We start from the raw sequence: 25,963 nt of genomic DNA, 5'->3' as shown, positions 1-25,963 counted from the left end.
GTTTAATAAATATGTAAAAAATATTTTTTTACAAAAGTTCCCTACAGCACCTATAACACATTACACTACTATCACTCTTGTGAATGAGCACCAATTTGCCTCCGATCTGCCATTACTAAATCATGTCTTGTATCGATTATTAAAATGACACTATGAGGTATTAAGGTACCACAAAACAAACCTATTTTCAGGAGTTTTTCTAAAAAATGGACTATGATTGACATAATGGTACTGTAGCTAACAACATGACAAACTAAATGGACTGTAATTTCATTCCCAGCACACTTGCTCTAGTCAAACTAAATATACCATCTACTTAGACTAAGGACTATATGACAGAAAAAAGTGGTCACATATTTGGAAGATCTTGCCCCAGCATTAGTAGGGATATGTTGAGCACTGCTCTTAGAGAGGTTAGGCAAACGCTAGGGACGCACAATGGGTTTAATGTACTGTGTGCTTTATGAACAGTGACAGGTCTGCGTGTGGAGCTCATTTCTGCTCTCCAGGCAGTGGGAGACTTGGATAGAGATAAGACCGGCCTAGAGAGACAGAGATGAGGGAACAATTCCACCATCCAATGACTTTCAGACGTAGGGGCCACTGCCAAACCCTCTCCACAGATTGTGCTCTTCATTTGTCCTAACACGAAACGGGACTCCACGGCACAGGCTTCGCACGCACACGAGTCTTTAGCGGGTGAGGGATCAGATGAAAGAGAGGAAAGGGAGATAAACGACTGTAATTGTTGGCAGATGACGAGAAGAACAATGGAGCAGAGTGTAAAGTGTTGAGGACCTGAACCAGAAGAGGTAAGAGGTTGCATGTTTGTCACAATCTCGAAAACTACACACACAACTCAGTTCCTATGGGCCACAAAAACAAACATGTATAAATCAGTCCCTCCAGAAAAACGCGATTATGCGATCGCCTGATTTAATGCATAATCAGCCAAAGGCTGCATATTTATGCTCGGTCGCATTTTTTTCAAATACGCCGCTCTTTTGCCGCATAAATTGCCGATTTCAGAAAGCAAAATATGCGGGGCTAGCATGATTTCATAATCTCATTTTTTTTTTTTTGCAAAACTCTAATATATTAGCAGAAAGTTTAAAAATGTTGCATTTACTTCACACAAGTAAAGAGCCATTTTCCCCTATTGCCATGGGAACCTTATGAAGTGGTGTAATTACGTGACGTGAACATCATCTGCAAACCCCGCAGTGAAACCAGGGTGAAACTTGAAGCGTGCAAATCATTCTTATTTGCCAACAAAAATAAGCGCAAAAGAACGTGCAAAGCAGTTTCCTGATTTGTTACACGACAATGGAGCAAAATTATATTGCAAGAACTAGCGAAAACTGAGGTTTGATGAAAAAAAAAAAAAAAAAAAAGGTGATTGCCCCAACACCCCCTTCTCACTAGGCTACTAACACTTGTAGTTTCATTCAGAAGTTGATGCAACTTTACAGTTGTAAGATTGCACTTTTTTGTTACAGAACAGTACCAAAAACTTACAGTTGTAATTATATTAGTAGTATGTAAAATAATTTACGTTGCAGTAAAAGATTGCAACTTAAATATTCTGTGATTTAGTATGCTCGCTTATCATAGGAAGTAATAAGAAATTACTCTTTACATTAAGGTAGTAGCCTAGTGAGAAAAAGGTGTTGGGGGAATCACCTTTTTTTTATTTTTTTTCCTCAAACCGCAGTTTTTGCAAGTTCATCGCATAAAATTGCAAAAATATCCCGCATATTCCATCGCATTTAAGAAAACGTGCCGCAAAATCAAGGATTTTTGCCCATAACAATCACAAAAAAAAATCTGCGTTTTTCTGGAGGGACTGATAAATAAACATGTATACAAAATATAATTTTAAAATGTAAATATATTTTACATATATAGAGTATGTAGAGGATGTGTGTGTGTGTATGTAAACATTTTATACTATATCATGTTTATTTGTCACTCAAGAGGACAAAACTGGGTTATGACAAAAAAAACACAGACAAATATTTCTCGAGGCATTTACAACAGTGATGCAAATAACAGTACAATAACAGCAATCCACACTGACATGACATTGACAACCTACATATTCCACACAGGATTACAAATCCCTCACAAATTTTGTTCTACTATTTTTAATTTATATAAACCAATTAAACTAGATTCAATTTTTAACACCAAGTGAATTGTCTGTCAGTGTAGCCCAAAGAGAAATAATAACAGCCGCCCTGAGAGTGTCGAAGGAGCCAAAAGGCAAAGAAAACTCCAGTCAACTTGGTCCAAAACCACACAGCTCTTACAGTGCATCGACCCGGGCCACAATTCTGGTCTGCCCGCATATTATGAGATTTGGTTGCCAGGGCTGAGCGCAAACCAATACATCTGCTGTCCAAAACTAGCTGAAGGGAGAAAAACGGACTTGCTGTGCTGAGTGGCCAAACCCAAGACAATATTTATAGATTCTGCAGGAAAGTGCTGCAAAAGGAAGAAGTCCATTTTAATGACGATGGCGAGATATGGTCGGACTAGTTTGTTTGGCGTGCTTACATCGGCTCTGATTGGATGTTCAGTTTAGCAAACGAGTCAGTGCCGAGAATTAAAGTGAAAGTGTTGAAAACAAGCATGTGAATGAAGACGGTACAGGCTGAAGGTTGTTTTAAATGTTACGTGATCTTTGCCAATCATTCTAATATATAAATGTTTTCATAACAACATAAGCCGTAATCAACATTACTGATATTAAAAATGGTAAGTAAGTGCCAGTTTACATTTCATATATCTGCGTTTATCTCTTATATCTTTGTTTCGGTTTCTTCTTTTGAATGGTGAATATATATTATTGATAGCTGCTGATATGGACAGCTCAGTCCTCTCACGTGTTAGTCTGCTGTCGGCTGTAGTCTGTGCACGGTGTGTTCAAGCGCAGCTTTTTGGTCCGACACGAGGGGACAACACCATCGGCTTTCGTCGCTGCTAGTTCTTTGAAATCGGATTGGTCTGTCCAGGCTTTTAAAAACGACATTAATGTTGCACAATCATGCACATGCAAACTTCATCAGTGCAACAGAATTCTGTAATTGGTTTCTATATAAATATATACATAAAAAAATACAAATATACCTTAATAATTACTTTAAACAAGAAAAAAATAAAACAATTCCAAGCAAAACTCTATTGGTGGTTGGTAGGGTGTTCCTATACAGTTGAAAAAGTGCTCTGATTGGTTTTATAAGATTGATATGTGGTTGCTATGATGTTCTGTGTGATTGCTAAGTCATCAAAAGAGCCCATCAAGTCTCTATGATAACCTGGTCTCATAAATCTAGGGAATTTTAACTATTTTTTTGTCTTTGTTGTTGTTGTTTTTTGTACACCAGTCTGAAGTTTTGCAAGTGTAATACTTTGGATTTTTATCCGCAAAAGTGTTTTTACACAGCTGAAAATGCTGCTTTTTTGAAAAACACCCAGCTGTGGTTCAGTTGTGAAAGGATTGTTCCTCCAAGCATTATTTTTCCTATTACTATTGCTCAAGTCAAGAGATGAAGTGACCTCATTGAAATCAATTGACACAACAAGAACAAAAAACGCTAGTCTCAGGAAATAATGTTTTGGTGGACACAGATCCTTAGAGTTAGTGTGTACAACAATAACAGGCAACACTAAATAACTAATAGAAAAATCAATCAAGCAATCAAAAACACTGCTAAATAACACAGCATTTCTTTTAACACAAATTCATTTCGCAGGAAGCAAAATCACCGGCTGCTGCATTAGAAAAACACCATCCTTCTGAGAGACAGAGTGCATGTCATTACAAAAGACCTTAACAATTGCAATCACTGCAAAACAGCCCGAGTAGGGCTGGCCTCTATCACAGAGCGATCGATGCGGACCTGTGAACTACATGTGCTGCACTGACATGGTTAATGCTTCAGGGAGTGATAGGAAGAAGGAGGAAGGAGGGTAAGAGCAGGGTACTGTTGCTGTGGGGGAGAGAGGTGCTGGAAAGGTTGAGAGATGAGGAGAAAGAAAGGTCTCTCGTGTCTATATGATAGAAGCCAGATCGCTCCAATATACATACAGTAACTAAACCGGATTCACACACAGACACTGTACACCCTGCTGTCAGGCTGTCTGTCTTATTAAGGCACTTAATAAGACAGGGAAGTTATGGCCTAACAGTTAGAGTGTTAGACTTGCAATCGAAAGGTTGTGAGTTCGAGTCTCGGGCCGGCAGGAATTGTAGGTGGGGGGAGTGCATGTACAGCGCTCTCTCCACCTTAAATACAACAACTAAGTAGTCCTTGAGCAAGGCACTGAACCCTCAACTGCTCCCCGGGCGCTACAGCATAAATGGCTGCCCACTGCTCCGGGTGTGTGTTCACTGTCTGTGTGCACTTTGGATGGGTTAAATGCAGAGCACAATTCCGAGTATGGGTCACCACACTTGGCTGAATGTCACATCACTTTCACTTTCACTTCTGACATGTGCATTGTTAAGCTGCAGGGGAGAGTCTGTCTCTTGGGAAAGAATAAGACACTGCTTTCCACATTCAACAAAACATCAGTGTTTATGACAGACACCAATCAATTTGTAGAGCTAACTAAAACCGATTTTTAAATACTTTTTTTTAATATATATATGTAAGTATGCTGCTGTTCTTTGAGGTCACCAGCAGGCAATCATTTCAGAGAGAGACTATAGCTGCACCTTGCCTTCAAAGACAATGAATACTAAGAAAGAGAGAGGGGGAGAAGGCAGAAAAGGGAGTGCAATGATGGAAAATAAGAACAGGTGAGAGAAAGAAGTGAAAAGAACTGAAGTGAGAAAGGGCAAATGAATGATGGAAGGAACAGCAACAATTTTTTTTTTTTTTTTTTAAGTCTAAAAAGCCTAAATAACACAATTGAAGTCATTTTTCACTCAGGACACCAGAGGGTGCCAAAGCATCAGCTTTCTGTTTTATCATACATCTGTCAGCTCAATATACCTGCTATTCTAAATGAGTAAAGCAGGAGGTCAAAGTGGAAGTACTAAACATCTGTTTGGAGATGTTTCTGTCCTCTCTGTCAACAGAACACTCAAGTTAATAAAGTAATTTCTGGCTCTCAATTTTAGCTTCTCTGTTTGTTTGTGTGTGTGTGTGTGTGTGTGTGTGTGTGTGTGTGTGTGTGTGTGTGTGTGTGTGTGTGTGTGTGTGTGTGTGCGCTCTTGTTTTTGTGACCTATCAGGACACAACTTTGTATAATGACATGGGTATGACACAAGTATTACAAGGAGAGAGTGACTTATGAGGACATAAAGAATATACAGTTTCTACAGTATAAAAACCATTATACCTATGGGATGTGTGTGTGTGTGTGTGTGTGTGTGTGTGTTTGTTTGTGTGTGTCTGCACATTGTGTTAAATGGGTGCATTTCTTTGTTACCACCTGCTGTGTTCTTTGCATTCTCAATTTAAGAGCAATTTTGGCAGTAAAACAGAACATTCCATACTGATCGCAGAAACATTTGATAGTGAGACAGCATCGTAAACACATTTGTGAAAGTTACTGACCAGCAGGAAAAAAAAAAGGTACACAAAAAATATAAAAGAAAATAATTCCGAATCGATTGTGTTGCCTGGGGGTGGTTATAGGCAGCAAGTGTGCAGAGAGAGATAAACACATGCTCTCCAAAAAACTATCTTCAACAATATTCTCCCATAGACATGATACAGCCTCTGCACTTTCAAAAAATATATTTACAAGTATTGGCATATTAATAATGACCTTCTATAGTGTATTGTTAAATGTTATGCAGTTAAAGATTAAATATATAAAATAATAAAATTCATATGCACAGTTCAACAGTGTGTTTATCTCTGAAACTAGAACCATGTGTGAATGTATACATGTTATCTATGTAGTCTGTGTTGTTAAGGTAGGGCAGGTCATTTCAGAGAGGCTAGAAAAGCGATCTATCTTTGAAAGCCCAAGAATCCTATCCTTCCTGCAAATCACTTGCCAAAGCCACACCTCCTCCAAAACTCATGAACGTATACAGACCAGAGGCTAACCAGCGACACAATGAGAGGGTGAACGCAACGCTGTCAGATTAGGTTGTCTCATTCACCTGTGAGAAAACATTACTGTACAAATCACATAATATTACAATAACCCTTTCCTTAAAGGTCCCATGACATGGATTATTTCCTTTTTCTTTAAATGCTTTTTAATGTTTCCTTAGGTGTATTTATATTGTTTGTATGATTTTTACATTTAAAATTTAGAAATAAAAAGCATTTTTATATCCTGACATTAGCCCTCTGGCTTGAATGCTCTGTTTGAAGGGGCGTGTCTGCTGTGAGACTCCGAGTAAACCACAACTGTTGTGATTGGCTGACATCTTTGCATTCCAAATGCATATTACATATTACTATTACAGCTGTCGAGATTAACGAATCGTGGAAGTGTTGATTATATAATTATTTTTTCAATCTTTTCCCCATCACATGAAAGGCTGCAGTGATGAGCATTGAGTAGACAGAGTCTGTTTATCACGTGGATGCAGTGATCTCGTCATTATTGCAACACGTTTTCTCTCACAAAATGCTTTCACCACAGCTAACAGCAAACACATGAATACAGTAAGAGCTCCGTTGTGCAGCATAACAGCGTCATTCATTGTAACGGCAGTTTGGGCAAGTGTGCAGATATACTCGCGATGTGTAACAGCTCCGGAAAAAAGCGAGTGTTCTTTGATCGCTCTCTGTAGTTAAATCACAATTTAAATAACAGATTTGTTTCATGCTACTAAGAGAAACAACGTGAAGTTGATCGTTTAGTCACTGGCTTGATTCACTGACGCATAAACAGTATTAAACGATTTAGAAAGAAAGTCTGTGTGAACTTGAATGATCAGCTACACAGAAATCACTGATCACAGGTCAGGCATTAATGAACAGTTACTCACTGTTTGTGCCAGTGCCGTCGAATCCATATCATAAAAGTCTGTTTGTAATGCCTGTGCTGACATTGCGACTGAATTATATGTAAATATTTGGGCGGGCAAAGCAGAGAAAGGGGAGGTAACAATTCTCGTTACAACGTCACAACGAGGAGATTCAAGATCAGCCCGTTTGAGCTTCCATTTTCTCAAAGGCAGAGAAAGATAGAAAAATCTCAATGTACACCGATTCAAATTTCTAGAAACTTGGGGAGCATATACAGGCTAGGGGAACTCATATTAATGTTAAAAAACCTCAGAAAGTGAAATTTTCATGTCATAGGACCTTTAAAATGATAAGCAAACATCTCCCACAGGGTTATTTATAATTATATTAGCTTAATTTATGACATCTGTGTTTTTGTCACACATCTGACAAACTGTTTGTTCACTAATGAGCATTCGTAATGCTAGAGGTTGAAGGCACTTAGCAGCAATCAGACAAGCATTTAACTGTTCTGTTCACCGATGTCAGATTTTCTAGACTTGGCAGTCATGTGTTAACTTCATCTGAACTCCCAAAAGAAACAGTTATACAACTAATGCAAGAGTTCCTACATCAGTATTTGTATGAATTTATTCTAATAATGGGCAAGAAACAAGTAAAACTCAAATAAAACAAAGTATTCTGTCCATTTCCAATCAGACTACAAATTTTACCTCCCCGTTTACAAATAATAAGAAAATAGTAGCTCTCACTAACACCTCTTTTACACTGCGATGCCAGCAAATACACGGGTAAAGTGTTCCAGCAATTGTTCCTGGGTCGCTAGATTTTGCAATTTCACACTGCCAGTGATTACCCGGGATATGTGCGTGCTTTCACACACAACCCGTAAAGATCCTGTAACGACACGTGACATCAGGTCGAAAAAGTTATGCACGTTATACTTTCACTGAGGCTAGCGAAAGCTAGGAAAGTGAGGAACTAACTGATCTCTGCTTCATACAGTTTGCACATATTTTCTTCCTTTCTTCAGCCGTTAAAAGAGTCGCGTGATAACGTGCGTCATCACTTCGACACACGGCATTAGATCTGGCTTTTGTTCACACAGCGCTCGTCCCGGGATTGAACCTGGCAATGTTACTAGGTCCCCGACCGGGGACCAATCCCGGAATCAATCCCAGGACGTGTTTGCTTTCACACAGAAGGCGACCCGGCAATGTTCCGGCAATTTGCCGGGTCCGACGTGCAGTGTGAAAGGGGCTTAACAAATTTAGAATTATTTTGACAGGAAAAGTCCTGTCCTACACCTAAATTCCTGCTAAATTCTGATTGTTTGTTTGTGTGTGTCTGCACATTGCGTTAATGGGTGCATTTCTTTGTTACCACCTGCTGTGTTCTTCGCATTCTCAATTTAAGAGCAATTTTGGCAGTAAAACAGAACATTCCATACAGATCGCAGAAACATTTGATAGTGAGACAATCAAACTGTAACTTGAACATTAGTCAGTTAATAAGCATTAAAAATGCGATGTATTAACATATAATGATAACAACAGTAACAATAATAATAATAATTGTTGCTGTTGGAGTTACTCACTGGACTGCTCTCTGAGTAACTTCATTTTTAAGGGGAGACCAGATTTATAACCGGTCCCAGCTGAACAAAAGACAGACAGGGAGACATAGAGATGACTGTGGCTCAGTGGTGGTCGTGTAGCCATAATTTGATTTTATTTATTAAATTCAATTCACTTTATGGCCAATTTGTTGAGTTATATCAGAACACACCCAGATCATTCATTCACTCTATCCATCCAAACAGAAACACACAGACTATATTTCCATCTCCGCAGCACCAACACATAGTGTCTTTAGTACCTCTAAATTCAGCTGTACTTATGTAGGCCATGGTGAGAGCTTGCTTGCTTATTCATCCAGAATAGACTCAGCTAAAGCTGCTCTTCAGTGCTGAATGGAAACCAGTTTTTCTTGTCATAGGCCAGTTGCTCTTATTGTACGTGATGTCAGGATTTCGGTGTTGAGAGCTGTTCCTTGATCATCGCTAGAGCAGAATATCTCCCGGGAGCTATTCAAAACGAGCACAGAAAGGGCCTGAACCTATGAACGGCTTCCCTGCAGGAGGCTCTGTATTCAATACTGACTGGAATTTATGTTTCTCTGTGTGCTGTGTACTGGACATGAAATATCACCCCATCTGTTCTGACCATAAAAGCCTTCTCTCTTTCCACTAGCTCCTTTTTCCTTTTTCATTCAGATTTCGCCCCGCATGTTTCAACATCTCCTCTCTCTGCTCTCACTTTCCCACTCCCTCAAAGGACCCCTGCAGGGTTTCCTGATCAATAGTGTCTTTACAGGTTCACTAGGTGGCAAACACCTCCTGGTTCCTTCACAGATCCACCTGAGGGTGTTGCAACTTACTTTCTTATGATTTCAAACATAACCTTAGTTTTGGAGATAAAGTTTTTTTTTTTAGAAAAGTAGTTTCTTTAAGCTTGGTATTAAAGTTTAAGTTCCACCCAGAATGTTACATCATATCCTTACAAGACACAAAGACTACGAATCACAGCAATACCATAGAAGAACCAACCAATTTTTTTCTTTTTTTTTTGTACTTTTATGAACTTTTTGTGGACTGGGTGTTAAAAGTTCTTCATGAAACCAACAATAAAGAGTGTGGTTAGGATATGGTGTAACAGTCAAGTCCTAGCTTGCTTATTTAGACTGTGACAACACATGATAGATCAGTCCTTATTGAATATACCCACATGATTACTCTGTGGTGTCTGATGGCCACTGAGAGAGAAATGATTCAATGTTTATGTTATCAGGAAGAATGAGTTGTGACAGAAGAGAACTGTGTGTATAAAAAACAGTAAAGCAAACTGTGATAAGTTCTACTACTTTCCACAATACTCGCAAAATGGATTTAAATAACTATGAAAAAACAGGTTTAATGATATTTTGATTATTTCTATTTTTGGTGAATTATTCCTGTAGGCAGTGTTTTATGTTCACCAGGGTGTTGAGCAATGCCTGGGTTTCCATAAGGAGACTACACAAATCTATACAAATGTGATGCTGGCATCTAAACACTGGCCTTCAATTCCAGTCCAGATGTACAACCACTGATCCATGCAGAGCTAAATTCCATCCCGATGAGCTGATCAACAATCTCACTCTGGAAACCTTGGCCAGACCAGTGGAAAAAGAATCACAAGCTCCACAAACTACTGTACCAGCTTCTCTGCTGAAGTTTCTAAAAGAAAAAAAGAAAAAAATGGAATGGAATGCTGGGGAAATGTTTGCTTTATGCTAAAATATGGGAAGAACAAGAGAATTGATCAGAAGAAAGTTCATGAAGTGTTTATAGGCCTTGTTTAACAATCTAGACACAAACATTTACGAATGACAGCTAAAACCATTTCTATGTATCTTCATGCTGTTTGCTGGAACATCTATCTATCCATCTATATCCATCCATCCATCCATCCATCTATCTATCTATCTATGAGTACTGTATTTAACTTGGTTCCTGTAAAATTATTACATCTAAATATATCTTTTAAATTAAAAAAAAAAACTTAAACCTTGGGTTGTCAACGTTCTAAACCTCTCTTTAACCCTGGGTAGGGAATGGTTTCATACTTGTGATTTAGAAAATTAGTACTGCTTTTGTATTGTACTGAATTATAGCGAATTGTAGTAACAATATATTATTGTTAATACTGGCTAAATTATGAGCAGTGCGAAACTTGAAGCAAGATATCCTTGGATTCTGTTTACCCAGGGTTAAGAATGACCCAAGGTTAACGGTTTCAAATGTGGATGGCACTTAATGATATTACTCCAGTCTTAGAGCTGAACATAGTTGTACTATGACTGGCTGAACAGTTCTCCTGATGGGCTAAAAAGGAGGTAGCTCAACAAATTATTATTATTATTAAATTTTTTTGTCTGTGTGTATCAAAACATAAAAAAAATGTATACAATCAACACATTTTGACAGTTCTGACTTTATACTTGTCTCAGTTTAGCAGTTCATTAAGAGAAGTGGAGGAAGTAAACGTAGGGTCATACGACAAAAACCACAGGAAGTTTACATTTTCATTTTGCTTCATGTAACTAAACAAGACGGTTGATTAGGGATCTTACATTGTTCTAATTAAAAACAGTGTGTGCATCTGTGTGTAACTCTTCTTGAAGGGCCATTCGTTTTTGATTTCAGCTAAATGGGTTGGTTTGATTGACATGCAGTTTTAACAATGCTGCTCTTCAAGTGCTGTAGTGAGGTGCAATTAATACTGGATACACAAGCCGTCTGACTGACAGCAACTGTCTGAGGTATTACAACCCAGAAAGGTAAACTGTTCTCGCTTAATTTCAGCATATGGACTGCCCACCCTCAACTTGACAGACAGCCGGCAGCAAGGGTGTCTATTATCCTGTCTTTAGCCCAGTCACCTCTGCAACAATGCTTAACAAGCTTGTCTGCGAGGTTAACGCTTCACCCAATCCTGTCAAGCCGAGACGTTGTAATACATGGCGAGCGGAAAAAGAGCTAATTCCATTTCTTCCAAACAGGGAGAGAGAGAGGAGCAAGGGGGAGAAATTACAACCGCACTGTGATGGGGGACATCATGGCCTAGTCTTGTCAAACAGCATTAAGACTCAGAGGAAAAGGAAGCGCTGGGGGCTGACGGGAAGTAGCATTACCATTACATTAGCACCATTATTACTGAATGTGCGTAAGAGTAACTGTCACACAAAGGCAACATTAGGACAAATTTCTTTGCCAGAAATAAAGAAAACAAAGACGAGAGTTTTAAGTGACTCATAAAAGGTGTTGCTTAAATTCAAATGGACCCGGGCAAAAAATATCTGGGTGCCAGATGACAATAAAGCCTGGAGTAATGTCTGCAAAAATTTCAGCTTTTCAATCACAAAAATGTACAGCATATATTTTTATAGCTTTGCCATGACATTTTGAAATATCTAAACATTTAAATCAGTTACTTCAAATTGTAATAATACTCCATAATATCAGTCCCTCCAAAAAAACGCGATTATGTGATCGCCTGATTTAATGCATAATCAGCCAAAGGCCGCATATTTATGCTCGGTCGCATTTTTTCAAATACGCCACTCTTTTGCCGCATAAATTGCCGATTTCAGAAAGCAAAATATGCGGGGCTAGCATGATTTCATAATCCCTGTATTTTCATTGCAAGAAACTCACATATATATTAGCAGAAAGTTGAAAAATGTTGCGTTTACTTCACACAAGTAAAGCGCCATTTTCCCCCTTTTGCCATGGGAACCTTATGAAGTGATGTAATTACGTGACGTGAAGATCATCTGCAAACCCCGCAGTAAAACCAGGGTGAAACTTGAAGCGCGCAAATCGTTCTTATTTGGCAACAAAAATAAGCGCAAAAAACGAGCGAAGCAGTTTCCCGATTTGTTACATGACAGTGGAGCAAAATTATATTGTGAGAACTTGCGAAAACTGAGGTTTGATGAAATAGAGAAAAAAAGGTGATTCCCCTTCTCACTAGGCTACTAACACTGTTGTAGTTTCATTCAGAAGTTGATGCAACTTTACAGTTGTAAGATTGCACTTTTTTGTTACAGAACAGTACCAAAAACTTACAGTTGTAATTATATTAGTAGTATGTAAAATAATTTACGTTAAGTAAGAGATTGCAACTTAAATATTCTGTGATTTAGTATGCTCGCTTATCATAGGAAGTAATAAGAAATTACTCTTTACATTAAGGTAGTAGCCTTGTGAGAAAAAGGTGTTGGGGGAATCACCTTTTTTTTTCTTTTTTTCATCAAACCGCAGTTTTTTGCAAGTTCACGCAATTTCATCGCATAAAATTGCTAAAATATCCCGCATATTCCATCGCATTTTTTAAGAAAACGTGCCGCAAAATCAAGGATTTTTGCCCGCAACAATCACAAAAAAAAAATCTGTGTTTTTCTGGAGGGACTATAATATTACTGTTTTTGCTGTATTTTTATATATACATACATATGCACACTTTTTTTTTCCCACAGGACCCAGTGTGAAAATCCCTGCCTGATAATAATAATGCTACCACTTTAGTGTGTTCAGTTCTGGAGCTAGCTTTTATCAGGTGTGTGTTTGTGTGTGTCGCTGAGTCACATTTTGTCCTTTGTCTTTGTGTTCTCTGATGGAGGCATAAGTGAAGCTGCTGCAAACCTGAGAGCCCAAGAAAGAGTAGAAAAGGCAAAAGAGTTGGAGAGAGTTTCCATGTGTGCCTTTGAGATGCTTGTGGGTTAGAGTGGGCTCTATAACTGACATGAATGAACAACCACGCATATAAACATGGTCCAAAATTAACACCCACCAAGTAAAGCCTGGCTTTGCTGGAGCTAGCTTTTATCAGGTGTGTGTTTGTGTGTGTCGCTGAGTCACATTTTGTCCTTTGTCTTTGTGTTCTCTGATGGAGGCATAAGTGAAGCTGCTGCAAACCTGAGAGCACAAGAAAGAGTAGAAAAGGCAAAAGAGTTGGAGAGAGTTTCCATGTGTGCCTTTGAGATGCTTGTGGGTTAGAGTGGGCTCTATAACTGACATGAATGAACAACCACGCATATAAACATGGTCCAAAATTAACACCCACCAAGTAAAGCCTGGCTTTGCTGAATAAATAAAAGCGGTCACTGCCAGCTGGCAGGGCACTTTATTAGGAACCACAACATCATAAATGGTTTTATGTAATTGAAATAACAAAAATCTGTCTCTCTGTCTGATGCAGCTGATTTTAAGTGGCCACACAAACTGTACATGGAATGAAAAAAGTACAGTATATAATAAAACATAAGACAACACCACATAACATAATATAATGTATCATAATTTCATGTCCATAAACAAATACTTACAACTGATAAACCTTTTCAATCCAGGTGTCTCAAAATGTAATCTTGGCCCATATACAGCCTCCTGCAGAAACTGACACTAAGCAAGCCATTGACCACTCACAAATGTGTGTAAATAAGAGGACACACTGATCAGGAAAATACCGGCCCTGTGTCCTCTTCGGCAGTGTCACACTGTGTACATTTCTCACACAAACGACTGAACACAGCTCCCAGCGGCAAGGCCAGAGAATATGTGCTTGTTTCTGGCCAGATGGGCCTCTCAGCATGCCACTTCTGTCCCACACACACACACACACACACACACACACACGCACGCATATTCTGACACAAAAACAACACTTCACATTCAAACACAAATACAGACTCATAAACAGTCTTGCACACACACATACTCCCAGGCAGATGACAACCATGCTAACCTCATCTGAGCAAGGCCCTGTGATTAGTGCACAAACTCAGATACCCACATACGTTGTCCATGGTAGGGTGACATACATTTAAAATCACATTTAATTAATAACTGATATATATATAATTTAAAAATGCATCAATATAAAGAAACACAATCATAGAAGTATTTACCTACACAAGAAGACTCTTTTTATTTAATCAAACCTATAGTATTTGTATAGATTTGTGTACTATTGTTATAATACAGATTTTTGGATGATTTTTCAGAAATCATTCTAATACACTGATTTTGCACTCAAACATTTCTTACTAGTATGAATATATATATATATATATGTGTGTGTGTGTGTATGTGTTTGTGTTTGTGTTTGTGTGTGTCTACATGTGTGTGTGTTATATTTATATAAATGCTATAACAACAAAAAAAGAAATAGCCTGTAAGTCAACTCCAGTATATGAAGTATAGTCATGGTTTCCTTAAAAATATCCAGTGTGTTTCCCTGCCTACACCCCACTGACAGACACTGGCACAGCCTCCAGCATTCCCACAACCCTACAGTACATAGGACAAGCGGTTTGGAAAATGAAGGGATGGATAATCATGTTTTCCTGGCCATGTGAGATATGAGTGCTCCTCTGGATCCTTCCCCAGGGTTGCCTGCCAGATTCCCCCGATTTTCTAAATCAGTGCTCTTCACACAATCACTGTAGTGGACAGCTGTTCAGGGCTCAGGAGAGGAGAGCCAGGGGTTCTGGAGCCAAGACTGTGAACAATATTTTGTGTGACAGTGTTATAAAGGTGAGTCAGAGCTGTCAGCGGAGTCAACTCAGCAGGAAACATTGAGACCCATCTGCTGGGACTGAATCCCACATACAGACACACACAACTGAGAACAGACTCTCTTATTCACACAAACATATACACACAGGGAGAACATGTAAGATGGGCTCTTAGGCCTAGGGGAAATCACTAAGGAAAAGAGTAAAACATAGTTTTGAATTTTACTGTATATTATATCTTATTTATTATAAGAAAATGTAAATGTACTATGTGTACATACATGCATACATAAATAAGCAATGTTTGACACATGCCCTAGATGTCAAACTCAGACCTGTGCAGCACAAAATACACACACAGCTAGGCAGAAAAGAAGGTCAAGGGAGAAAGAGGATGAAACAATGAAGAAAGGGTATTGAATCCCCCACTATCCAGCGTAACTCAAGTTTATGGCCATTGCCTTGGTGTTTGATAAAAGCTTAAAGTGTCCTAGCCATCACTTCCTTCAGACTGCTCCATGAGAGATGGATTTGTCTGCCCTTAATTCAGCCATTGGCAGAATACACATGATAAATGAGAAAGCTGTGCAATCTCTCTTTCTCTCTCTTTCTTTCTAACAAGGACAAATGGTGCCTGTACCCTTCCTGTCTGCAGCTTCCATCTATGGGAAAAGTGTGTATGCCTTTGAGCATGTGTTTAAAGAAATATTTCACCCTCCCAAAAAGAAACTGTCATAATTTATCCTATTACAATGAATTGGGAAGCTTCAAAAAGGATGCAAATACTATTAAGGTATAATAACAGCTGTCCATATAAGTCTCCTGAAGTCATACTGTAGCATTGTTAGACTTAAATTCAGGTCAACATCTTCAAAAATCATGACTTCAGACCTAGCTCTCCTTGGAGCATGAGTGAATGAATTATTCTTTTGAGCCATATTCTTTCAATAAATCGGTTAGATGAATCAATTCAATGCAGATGTTCACAACACCATGGATTGTCAGTGAATTACTTCAATTTCCGTGTGTTTGTAAAACAAAGCTACTGTATGACTTTACAAGTTTTAAAATAAAGTGTATGGACCACGTTTGAGAGACATTTATTGCATTTATTGTTTTTTCTGTGCTTATAGGAATAGTTCACCAAAAACTGAAAATACTCCTAGTCGTGCAATACACAGGTTATTTTGTTTCTTCATTGGAACAGATTTGAGAAAATTACGTTATGGATCCTGTGCAGTGAATGGGTGCCATCAGAATGACTCTAGTCCATCAATTAATGCCTTATAACATGAACAGCTGTGTTTTTAAAAACCAAATCCATCATTAAGGCGTTTCAACTTTAAACAATCACTTCTTGCAAAAAATAAAAGTCCAGAATCCATAATAATGCTTCCTACAGTGGAAAAAAAATCCATCCTCTGTTGTCCTCTCATATCAAAATCCACACACGGCTCCAGACATTAACAATTAAGGAGCCATTAGCCGGGTTTCTATCCGAAGTTGTGAATTTAACTTGCGCACAAAATTGGAATAACGCACAAAACATTTAAGAAAAAGCACCGTTACCATCCAATGAGTCAAAGAGAACATAATCCACACTTCCTGATAAACTGGCACTATACATAACTAAGAAATGTAGGAGAAGCTACTGAATATAATAATTCTCCTATATAATAAATTGCTTTCGGAGGTGGATGCTGCTGTTTGGGAATGCAGTCGTTTAACTATTCTGGGAGGCAATTATACAGAAATACTTTGATGACAGATTTTGTTCGGTCATTTCCAAATGACCATATAACAACATTTCAGATGCTGTGAAACAAGATCGGTCAGCTGGTTAGTCAGTATTTGCCGTCCCATAGCGCAAAGTCACATTACTTTTTTGATGCACTTGGAGGAATTTATTCGCAAAATGTATTTCCATCTCCCATTATTCACGTTAACTCTTTTCACACAAGTCAAAAACCACCTCAAGCGAGCGTAAAAACTTTTTAGAAAATTTTTGCTAGTTTCAGTCCGGCGCCGTTTGCATTTTCCCGTCCAGCGCCACATCATTTAATTAGCAAATGCATTTGCGCCCATTTGTGTGCATGGGGCGTGCTGGTCTAAAAAAGACGTGTGTTCAGGTGCATTGCTATTTTAATAAGCTGAAAATAGACTGCACCACAGACCAGCTCCAACCTCGTCAAAGTCAAAGGTTTTTTAAAAAGCACGTGGTAGAAAATGCGCCTCTGGGCAGGTCCACAGTGCGCGTTTACTTTGCTTATTACACATAGGGATGCACACGAGCAGATCGGTTTCTTTGTTTGAGAATCATTCAGCTCTTCCGCCAACAAATTCCGCCATGTAAATAGCGATCCGCCATGGCGCGAGCGCATCTCGCTCTTAAAGGGAATGGGAGATGACACTCTGGTTGGTTTATTGAACGTTACGCTCATTTGGACACGCCCTGAGTGAACCTGTGCCGTACGCTTTACACTCTTCGTGTAGATCGTTAAAATCGGGCCCATACTATAATGTGTTTAAATCTCATCTTTTCTTGTCTTAACCAGCATTTAAATCCATCTTGTAGATTCCTTTGTGTAAACATGCTATAAATACTCATTACCAAAACAAGAGGATTTCATAATTGCCACAAACACAAAGAGCAATAGTGCAACACCTCGCAGCAACAATAACAAGAGTGACTAATTTAATTTTCAACATAAAAAAAAGTCCCCCCCCCAAAAAAACAGCGCCATCCTCTTCTCATTCATCCTTAATGACTGAATTAATCAGCAGTGTCTTTTCGGATCTAATCTTAGAGGACACAATATTTATTATTCTCTATCTCCCCCCACTTTAGCACTTTTTGTAAATCAGTCCACATTTTTGTCATTGTGTAATGCCAGAAAGACCCAACAAACCACCAGCGTGCCTGTAAAACCTGGTGTCATATTAATTACCTCTGATTAGATCAGTAATAAATGTTAGGCTGCTACATAGATGGCTAATAATCATCTGCAATTACTTGATTCAAATGAGCTCTGCCTTAATGAAGTCAGATTGTCACACCTTTTCTGTTGTTCAGTCATTGTCAGTGAAGACAGACATACGCAGCTTTGAGAAATTAACATGACTGTAGTTTTACATCACCTCAATACACAATCTAATCATGATTTAATTTTGTAAAGAAATTCACAAAAACACATACAGAGAAGTGTCTCAGTTAAGTAAATTGTAATTAGATGCAAATGGAAAACATAAAAGTTTAAGGTTGAAGCACTAAATTGACTAACTGAAAATAAAAACAAAAGCTGTTTTTGAACAGCTTTACTCAACCATGTGCTGAAGCTCATGCACAGGATTGTGGAAAATCTTTAAGAAACTAATCAACCAAATACAAGGCCTATATGTTTTCCTGTTTGAAAAGATAAAGTTGGACTCACAGGTCTGTGTTTCTTCTGCAGGTGTTTCTTCTTCTTGCTGTGTGTATGGGCCAGGCGAGGGTTGTTCTCCTGGTCAGAGTGGTGATGCTGGTGGTTACTGTGGTTGAGTCGGCCCTTGTGTAGGTCCAAACTCAACCCGTTCGGCACTCGGCCGGGCTTCTTCTTGCGCAGCGGTCCTGCCTGGTTCTGTCTCCGCTCGTGGGGCTTCAGGGTCATGTCCTTCTGCCAGAAAAAAAAATAATTAAACATTTTGACACATGAATTTCATTATAAATACATAAATACACTTTTCATTATAAATTTTATTGTGAGAAATTCGTTACTATACAAATAAAAAAAAAAATTAAGGATTATAATATTTTATCAAAATGTAAGAACCTCTAAGCCTCTAAAATGACTTTTCTGAATGCAGACTTAACTAACACTCAGAGCGAAGACAAAAATGGTTGTTGTAGTCTTATAATAATGTACACTTCTCAAGATTCAATCAAATCTCAATAAATAAAATCAAACCTTTCTCAGACAGCATTTCCCACTATACACTACCGTTCGAAAAGTTTGGGCTCAGTAAGATTTATACATTTCATACATTTATTTAGCAAGGACACATTCAACTGATCAATAGTGACAGTAAAAATATTTGTTAAGATTTTTATTTCCAATAAACACTGTTCTTTTTAACTTTATTCATCAAAACGGAAACATTACGCAGCACAAAGGGGAAGTCGTGGCCTAGTGGTTAGAGAGTTTGACTCCTAACCCTAAGGTTGTGGGTTCGAGTCTCGGGCTGGCAATACAATGACTTAGGTGCCCTTGAGCAAGGCACAGAACCCCCTAACTGCTCCCCGACTGCCCACTGCTCCGGGTGTGTGTTCACAGTGTGTGTGTGTATTCACTAATGTGTGTGTGCACTTTGGATGGGTTAAATGTAGAGCACGAATTCTGAGTTTGGATCACCATACTTGGTTATGTAAATGACGTGTAGTTTAATGTCATTAAGGACCAATAATAAACAGCATGAAGACCATTCCTTTTACAAGCTGAATGTATTGTGTAAGAAAACACATTGCACAACCTATGCAGTACACACTTCAGTAGGCGTATGCTTGTCATCCTCCAGCAAACATTGTTCTGCCAAGCTGCTAAATAAAATAATCTTTACCCCACAGAAAAACAAGCATTTTGATAAAAGGAGTCTCAAATACAGCAGAGGAAGCAGAGGAGCAGTGCTCCGGTCTGACAGAACTTTCTCATCCACAGAGGACTCGAGACAGGAAGATCAATATTCAATATGACAAAGCTTGTCTCTGCAGGGGAGCAGTGTATCTTCACATATCTCTGCTTACAGAACCAATCAATTACTTTATTATACTCCAGCTACGGAGAGATAGATACTTCCCGTGCCAAAAACAGCACACTAAAGGAAGGAAAAAGTGAGACATTAGACACAGTTTAGAGTAGGAGAGAATACTAGAAACAGCACAGTGATTCAGAATATTTAACTTGATGAAAAGAAAAGAATATACTTAAAGAATACATTAAAAATGTATTCCATTTCAACAAAAACATTAAGCACAACTGTCTTCAACATGGATAATACTAATGGCTGTTTCCTGAGCACCAAATCAACATATTAAAATGATTTCTGAAGGATCTTGAGACACTGAAGACCGCAAGAATGGCTGCTTAAAATTAAGCCTGGCCATCACAGGAATAGATTACATTTAAAAACAGAAAATGATATTAAATAGTTTCTACTTTAAATGATTTTCCCACTAAAACTGGGGAGGAGTGCTATAGGAACTTTTTTTAGGGATGAAGCAAATTAATCCTTGAATCTTTTTGAATTGATTCACTGAAGCTGACAGATTGAAGTGATTCACAAAAATAAATAATCATAAATTATTTTGCTACTGTAGTTTAAACATCTCTGCTTTAACACTTTCATACATAACTTACAACTTTAGGTATCTCAAAACTAATCTAATGTCACACTGTCCAGCAATCTCAATGGCAAAATAAACTGCATTACAACCTTTGTCCAAAAACACACAGACCAGTTACACAATGATGGGCAGCAAACTGCTGTTTTTGCAGTCAGCCAGTGTTTCCATGTATCTGATGCAAACTGTATGTGGAAAAAGACCTTCTACTCTGCAAGTGTGTGTGTGTTTGAGAGGAGATACACCATCAGCCCTCATCCGCTTGCGGATCATCATTTATCATGTTAAACTTATGTACCAAATCAGATTACATGCTTCAGAGACATTACATGTTTAATAGCCTTGTTCTTGTACTTGAAGTCAGAAACATCAAAAGAACTCTCGGCTGAGCAGACAGCATGTTAGGACTGCAAGATATGACAGGCTGATAACCAGCCATCAGCTCTTCAGCTCTGATAGAGCACTCCGGGTATCTGTGCTGAGGGACAACCTCTATTCATGCCATATCTCTCTATTCAGCCATCAGAATCATTCAGACTCAAAAAATCAAGCTGTAGTTGATTCATTTCAGCTGCTTGAGAGGAGAAGCTCCTCATAGATGACATTGAGACGAGGATGAGTATATGTTCAGACATAATACTTGCTATATTTGAAAGGAAGCAATATGTAGGCATGGAATACTCAAATGAATAGAAAAAAACAGTGTATCCCACAATGCAGTTGACCACTTTTAATGTGATGAATGACTGCCAAACTGCCAAAAGTTAATAATATATCACTCATAATTGCACTAAAAATACAACAAAATCAAAAATGAAAATGACTTTCAAATTTTTTAACACACAGTTTGAAAATACACACTAAGAATTACACTAACCTTTGCACTTGTGTATTGCACTTTTATTGCACTAATGGATCATGTGACAACAATGTACCATAATACAATTTAACTTTTAAAATTGCTGTTTTAACTGGTATATGAGATATGTAAAACTAGTATGCAGTTGACAGTATATTCTGAATGGAATATTCAGTATGTTTTTCTGACAGAAAAGCGCATGAGATTATTGAGGATATGGAAAGTGAGTTTGTCAAGTATGCAGAGCGTGAACTTGAATGGCTTTTCCACAGCAATCACTTCCATGATCACTAGCGCTCGAGTGTGTGCTGAATTACAGCCAAGGTGGGCCTGGGACACATGATTAAATGGATGGGCCTGATTCCATGAGCTTTTCTTCTGCAGGAACTACAGTGATCTTTCGACAACATGGCAAACTTCATTAATCCATCTGTGAGCACATCTGGCCTGAATGTGCGTCTTTCAGTGTGAATTAAGTACAAAAACATGTGATGCTGAAAGAAGAAACATAAGAAGTTCACTCTGGGAAAACATCTGACGATAAATTGCTCATTTATACTTGTCTAGTTTATTCTTGGAGAAAAAAAACAACTTAAAACCTACTTTTTTGGTGAAGACCTGTTTTCTATTCTAGAAGTAAGAAAAGAGTAGCCTTTTTTCTGCACATTTTATTTATCTGTCTTCCTTTGCCTGTAGCATTCTTATCATACAGCACATACAGAGATTCAGAATGAGTGCAAAAAACTTCAAATAAAAAAAAAAAAACCCTGCTTTCAACCTTCTGCTATGTTAAAACAAAGGCTTCCATTTAAGAGAAAACTTGTTTTTGTTTTATTTGTATATTTTTTGCCATTTCCCAAGAGATTCAGCGAGGTAAACTCTGGATACAAGAACATCTACCCACAAATACACATAACACAAACTCCCAAGAGTTCACTTTGCTGCCTTGCTTTCTAGAAGTTCTTCTTTTGCTGTGGGGACTTTAAACACCTCCGTACTCTCTCACAGACATCCCTCAAAGGCAGCAGCTTTCAAGTGCAAAGTAGGTTTTTACAGTCTACATGGGTTTTTTATCTTTCATCTGCTTTACCGTGAAAATGTAATGATGTCGGAACAGAAAGAAAGACACATTGAGACAACAGACAGACAAATGCACAGACATTCCCATTCAGATTTATCAGCCAAGCAGATTCTGAATCCAACTTTTTGGATACAAAATTAAATAAAACGAACAAAAATAAAATCAATTTAGAGTTTTACACTCTGAACAACATGTTTGTCCTCCTGATTCATTAGTGACACATACGAGGGCTGTGCTCACTATCCTACAGATGCAGGGGATGCTGACGAGGCAAACAGGAAAACTCCCACTCCCTTTACCCAGCAGCAAATGAGAGAGACAGAAAGAGAACAGCATGGGAGACCTGCACTTTGATCCCATTCCGTGATTACACCCCTGTTCTACAGCAGAGCCACTCCAGGGATCAGTTCCCATGCCATGCATAACTACACAGGCTTTTGTAAGACGGAGAGAGATTCTGTCCATGGCCTCTGTTTTATTACTCTTATCTGTGGCCCCGAGGGAAGATATTATTTCTTTAGCCAAAAAAGAAATACAGAAAAAACTCCACTAACAGGAAAGCACACAACAAAGTGTTGCTTTGAGACGGCACTAGAAGCAATAGGCTTTTGTGACCAAGCGATCACTGATTTAGAAAATATAACACAGCAATTTAGTTCCATTCCAAAGATGGATGGAAGAAGTGAAGTAGATGAAAAGAGAGGGGAGGGGACCTGTGCCCTCCACATGAGTGGGTAAAAACCACACATCCATCTGTCTTCCCTCTGAGTCAGGCTCTACACTGCTTGTTTTTCAGGGAAAAAATAAATAAATATTCTAGTGTAAGATAGGAATAAAGGCACGTTCACAACAAGAACTATAACTATAAAGATAACAATAATGATAACTACATTATCATCTAGGGGTGCACGATAAATATCGGCCGATAATCAATGTGCATCTCATCAGTAAAGCCGGTTCTCTAATCAGCAGTAAATTGCGTGATTTTGCATAGAGTACCATTACTTCACAGAGCCGTTGTTAACTGACAAGCTGCACAAATCCACACTGAATGTGGATTAATCATTAATGTGCATTATCGGCAGATATTTATCGTGCACCCCTTTTAGCATCCACACCAAGGTGCAGTAGCATTCTGTTTTTATAAGCATGCACTACAATTTAGTCATCTGCTTTTTTAAATGCTCAAGCTCTTTAAAGCAGGATGAATTCAGATTTATTCAGATTGCCCTTCAGCAAGTAGAAAATATACAGAAACTGGATAACGTTATCAAAAAACTAAGTTCTAAATTAAATATAGATGAATCTTTAAAGTTACAAAAGTTATTGATTCTCTCTTTTTGTCTTTTGTTCTTTGATTATCAGACATCACAGTATTCTGGGTTATTATGTTATTTTGACCACTGCTGAACATGACGCAGATCTGACACATCGTAACTCTTTACCTTTTCTGACCCACTTCAGCTCTTAGAATCTCTACTAATGATGCTGATGAATTGAATCAGTTTTGAAAACCACTGTATTTCCAAGATATGTTCTTTAATTTGTCTCATATATAAAATATACTTGCATTCATGCACAATTATAAGGTAACTTTAATCCCCTTTTTAGTAATTTCATGACTTAATTGATGACATTACATTTTCTTGGTTTCTTTTGCACTTTAATATATAATAAACGATATACAGCGCATGTTTGTGTCTGGATTTGAAGAGTGCATCCTATGAGCACAGTACCGGCTGACAGGACGAGTACATTGGTTTTTATTGACATATGGCTTGACAACATCTCATCTGACCACAGTTCATAGTTCTACAGAAGCTCCTCGTCACCTGTACGTTTCAACACTCGTTTGACTTGTGCCTGGTGCTGAGGTGAGTGCACGTCTGAAAAGGAGGCTTGTCAAGAAAAAATAAAAAAGCAGCAGTTGTAAGTGAGGTGGCCAACCTTAGTTCCACACCTGCTTTAATTGTATTAAATATTTTTAGCTTTAAACTGAAAATAAATAAATACATTTAATTGCTTACATTACCATGTTCATTTTGACCGCAATAATATATTACATTACATGTAGACATTTAGCAGATGCTTTTATCCAAAGCGACTTATAAGTGAGAACAACGGAAGCAATCAAAATCAACAAAAGAGCAATGATATGCAAGCGCTATAACAAGTCTCAGTTAGCTTAATGCAATACATATGCAATATATGTTCAATATATCCAACAATATATTCAAAAACCCATTCTGTATGAAGTTTTTGTACCCATGGGGACCTCAATGTAGGTCCCCGCTTTGACCCCCATGAGTTGGTGTTTATTCAGGTTTAAGTTCCCATCAGTTTAGAAAAAAACAGCATACACACATTAAGTGACTCGAGGCCATGCATTAAAGACTTATTGCTTTAGTAACAGCAGGGGAGAACAAGCCAATAGCCTTCAAACGCAGGTTAAAAGAAATTAACTCTATTACAACAAAGGTCAACCACCCTCCACCATCCGGCACTCATCAAAGAGAATATTTCATTAGCCCAACTCAATAAAACAAACAATAAGAGCGGGTTTAAAGATGTATCTAATTAAAGGCAAGGGCTAAGAGTGTGAATCCTCAGAGGGAAGGGGAAATGAAGACCCCATTCAGACTGAAGAGGTCATGCATGGTCAGCATGAAAGGCAAACATCTTGTTCTGAAATCAATCACCATGACAGGAAGGGAGAGGAGCTCGTGCTTTGAAGCCCTCTGCCTCTTTCCGTCCAAGTAATGGAGCTCAATCGCTGACAGATGGAGGGAGCGGCGGGGGGAAACGAGGGAACGAATAAACGAACGAGCGAATGAAGCAGTCTGTGTCCATGGGGGGGAAGTAGGTCATTCACGCTTGGGAAGTTCATACAGATTCACTGTAACAAAGCTGTTCCTTTAATAACAGAAATCTGGGACGAACTGTATTTTCATCACATTCTAAAAAAACATTTTTTAAACAAAATGTTCACCAGAGGTCATATTAGCTAAACATCCAAACCCAGAACCCTATCTTATCCGTTTAGAAACCATGACAGTATCATTTAGGATCTTCATTTAGAAAACCTTAATTTATGGTTTAAATGGACAGTTCACATAAAAATGAAAATTCTATCATTTACTCCCCTTCATGTCATTCCTATAAACCCTTGTTTCCATCCCAGGATTAAAAAATAGTGACTGTGACTTCATCTTACAATTCAGACTTTTTTGTTTTTAATTTGCAAGTTATAAAATCAGATATAAATGTGCAATTCTGAGAAGAAAAGTTGGAATTGTGAGATAAATTCACATTGTGAAAGAAAAAGTCAGAGATAAATAACCTTTTTTATTCTGCGATGGAGAACAAAACTCAGAATTCAGAGAAAAAAGTAAGAATTATGAGTTTATATCTGGCAATTCTGAATTTGTAGTTTTCTCAGAAGAATTCTGAAATAAATTTAAAAAAAAAAGCAAAAGGAAGAAATTATTATTATTATTATTATTATATTATTATTATTATTATATAAACCATATGGACTTTCTTCTGTGGAACACAAAGTTATATTTTTATAAATGTTTTAG

At 38.1% G+C, this 25,963-nt stretch overlaps 1 protein-coding gene across 5 annotated transcripts in view; it reads right to left on the bottom strand.

Moving 5' to 3' along the window:
* The window catches only part of LOC128021147 (autism susceptibility gene 2 protein homolog), a 297,071-nt gene that overhangs the window by 215,161 nt on the left and 55,947 nt on the right, over positions 1–25,963 (bottom strand). For all 5 annotated transcript variants that reach the window (XM_052608138.1, XM_052608140.1, XM_052608141.1 and 2 more), the window contains one exon: positions 18,500–18,721. In XM_052608138.1, the coding sequence (XP_052464098.1) occupies positions 18,500–18,721 (222 nt within the window). The remainder of the gene's footprint in view (positions 1–18,499; positions 18,722–25,963) is intronic.

The sequence above is a fragment of the Carassius gibelio genome, chromosome A10 (assembly GCF_023724105.1).
Source record: "Carassius gibelio isolate Cgi1373 ecotype wild population from Czech Republic chromosome A10, carGib1.2-hapl.c, whole genome shotgun sequence".
NCBI classification, from domain to species: domain Eukaryota; kingdom Metazoa; phylum Chordata; class Actinopteri; order Cypriniformes; family Cyprinidae; genus Carassius; species Carassius gibelio.
This window is presented reverse-complemented; position numbering and strand designations above follow the sequence as displayed.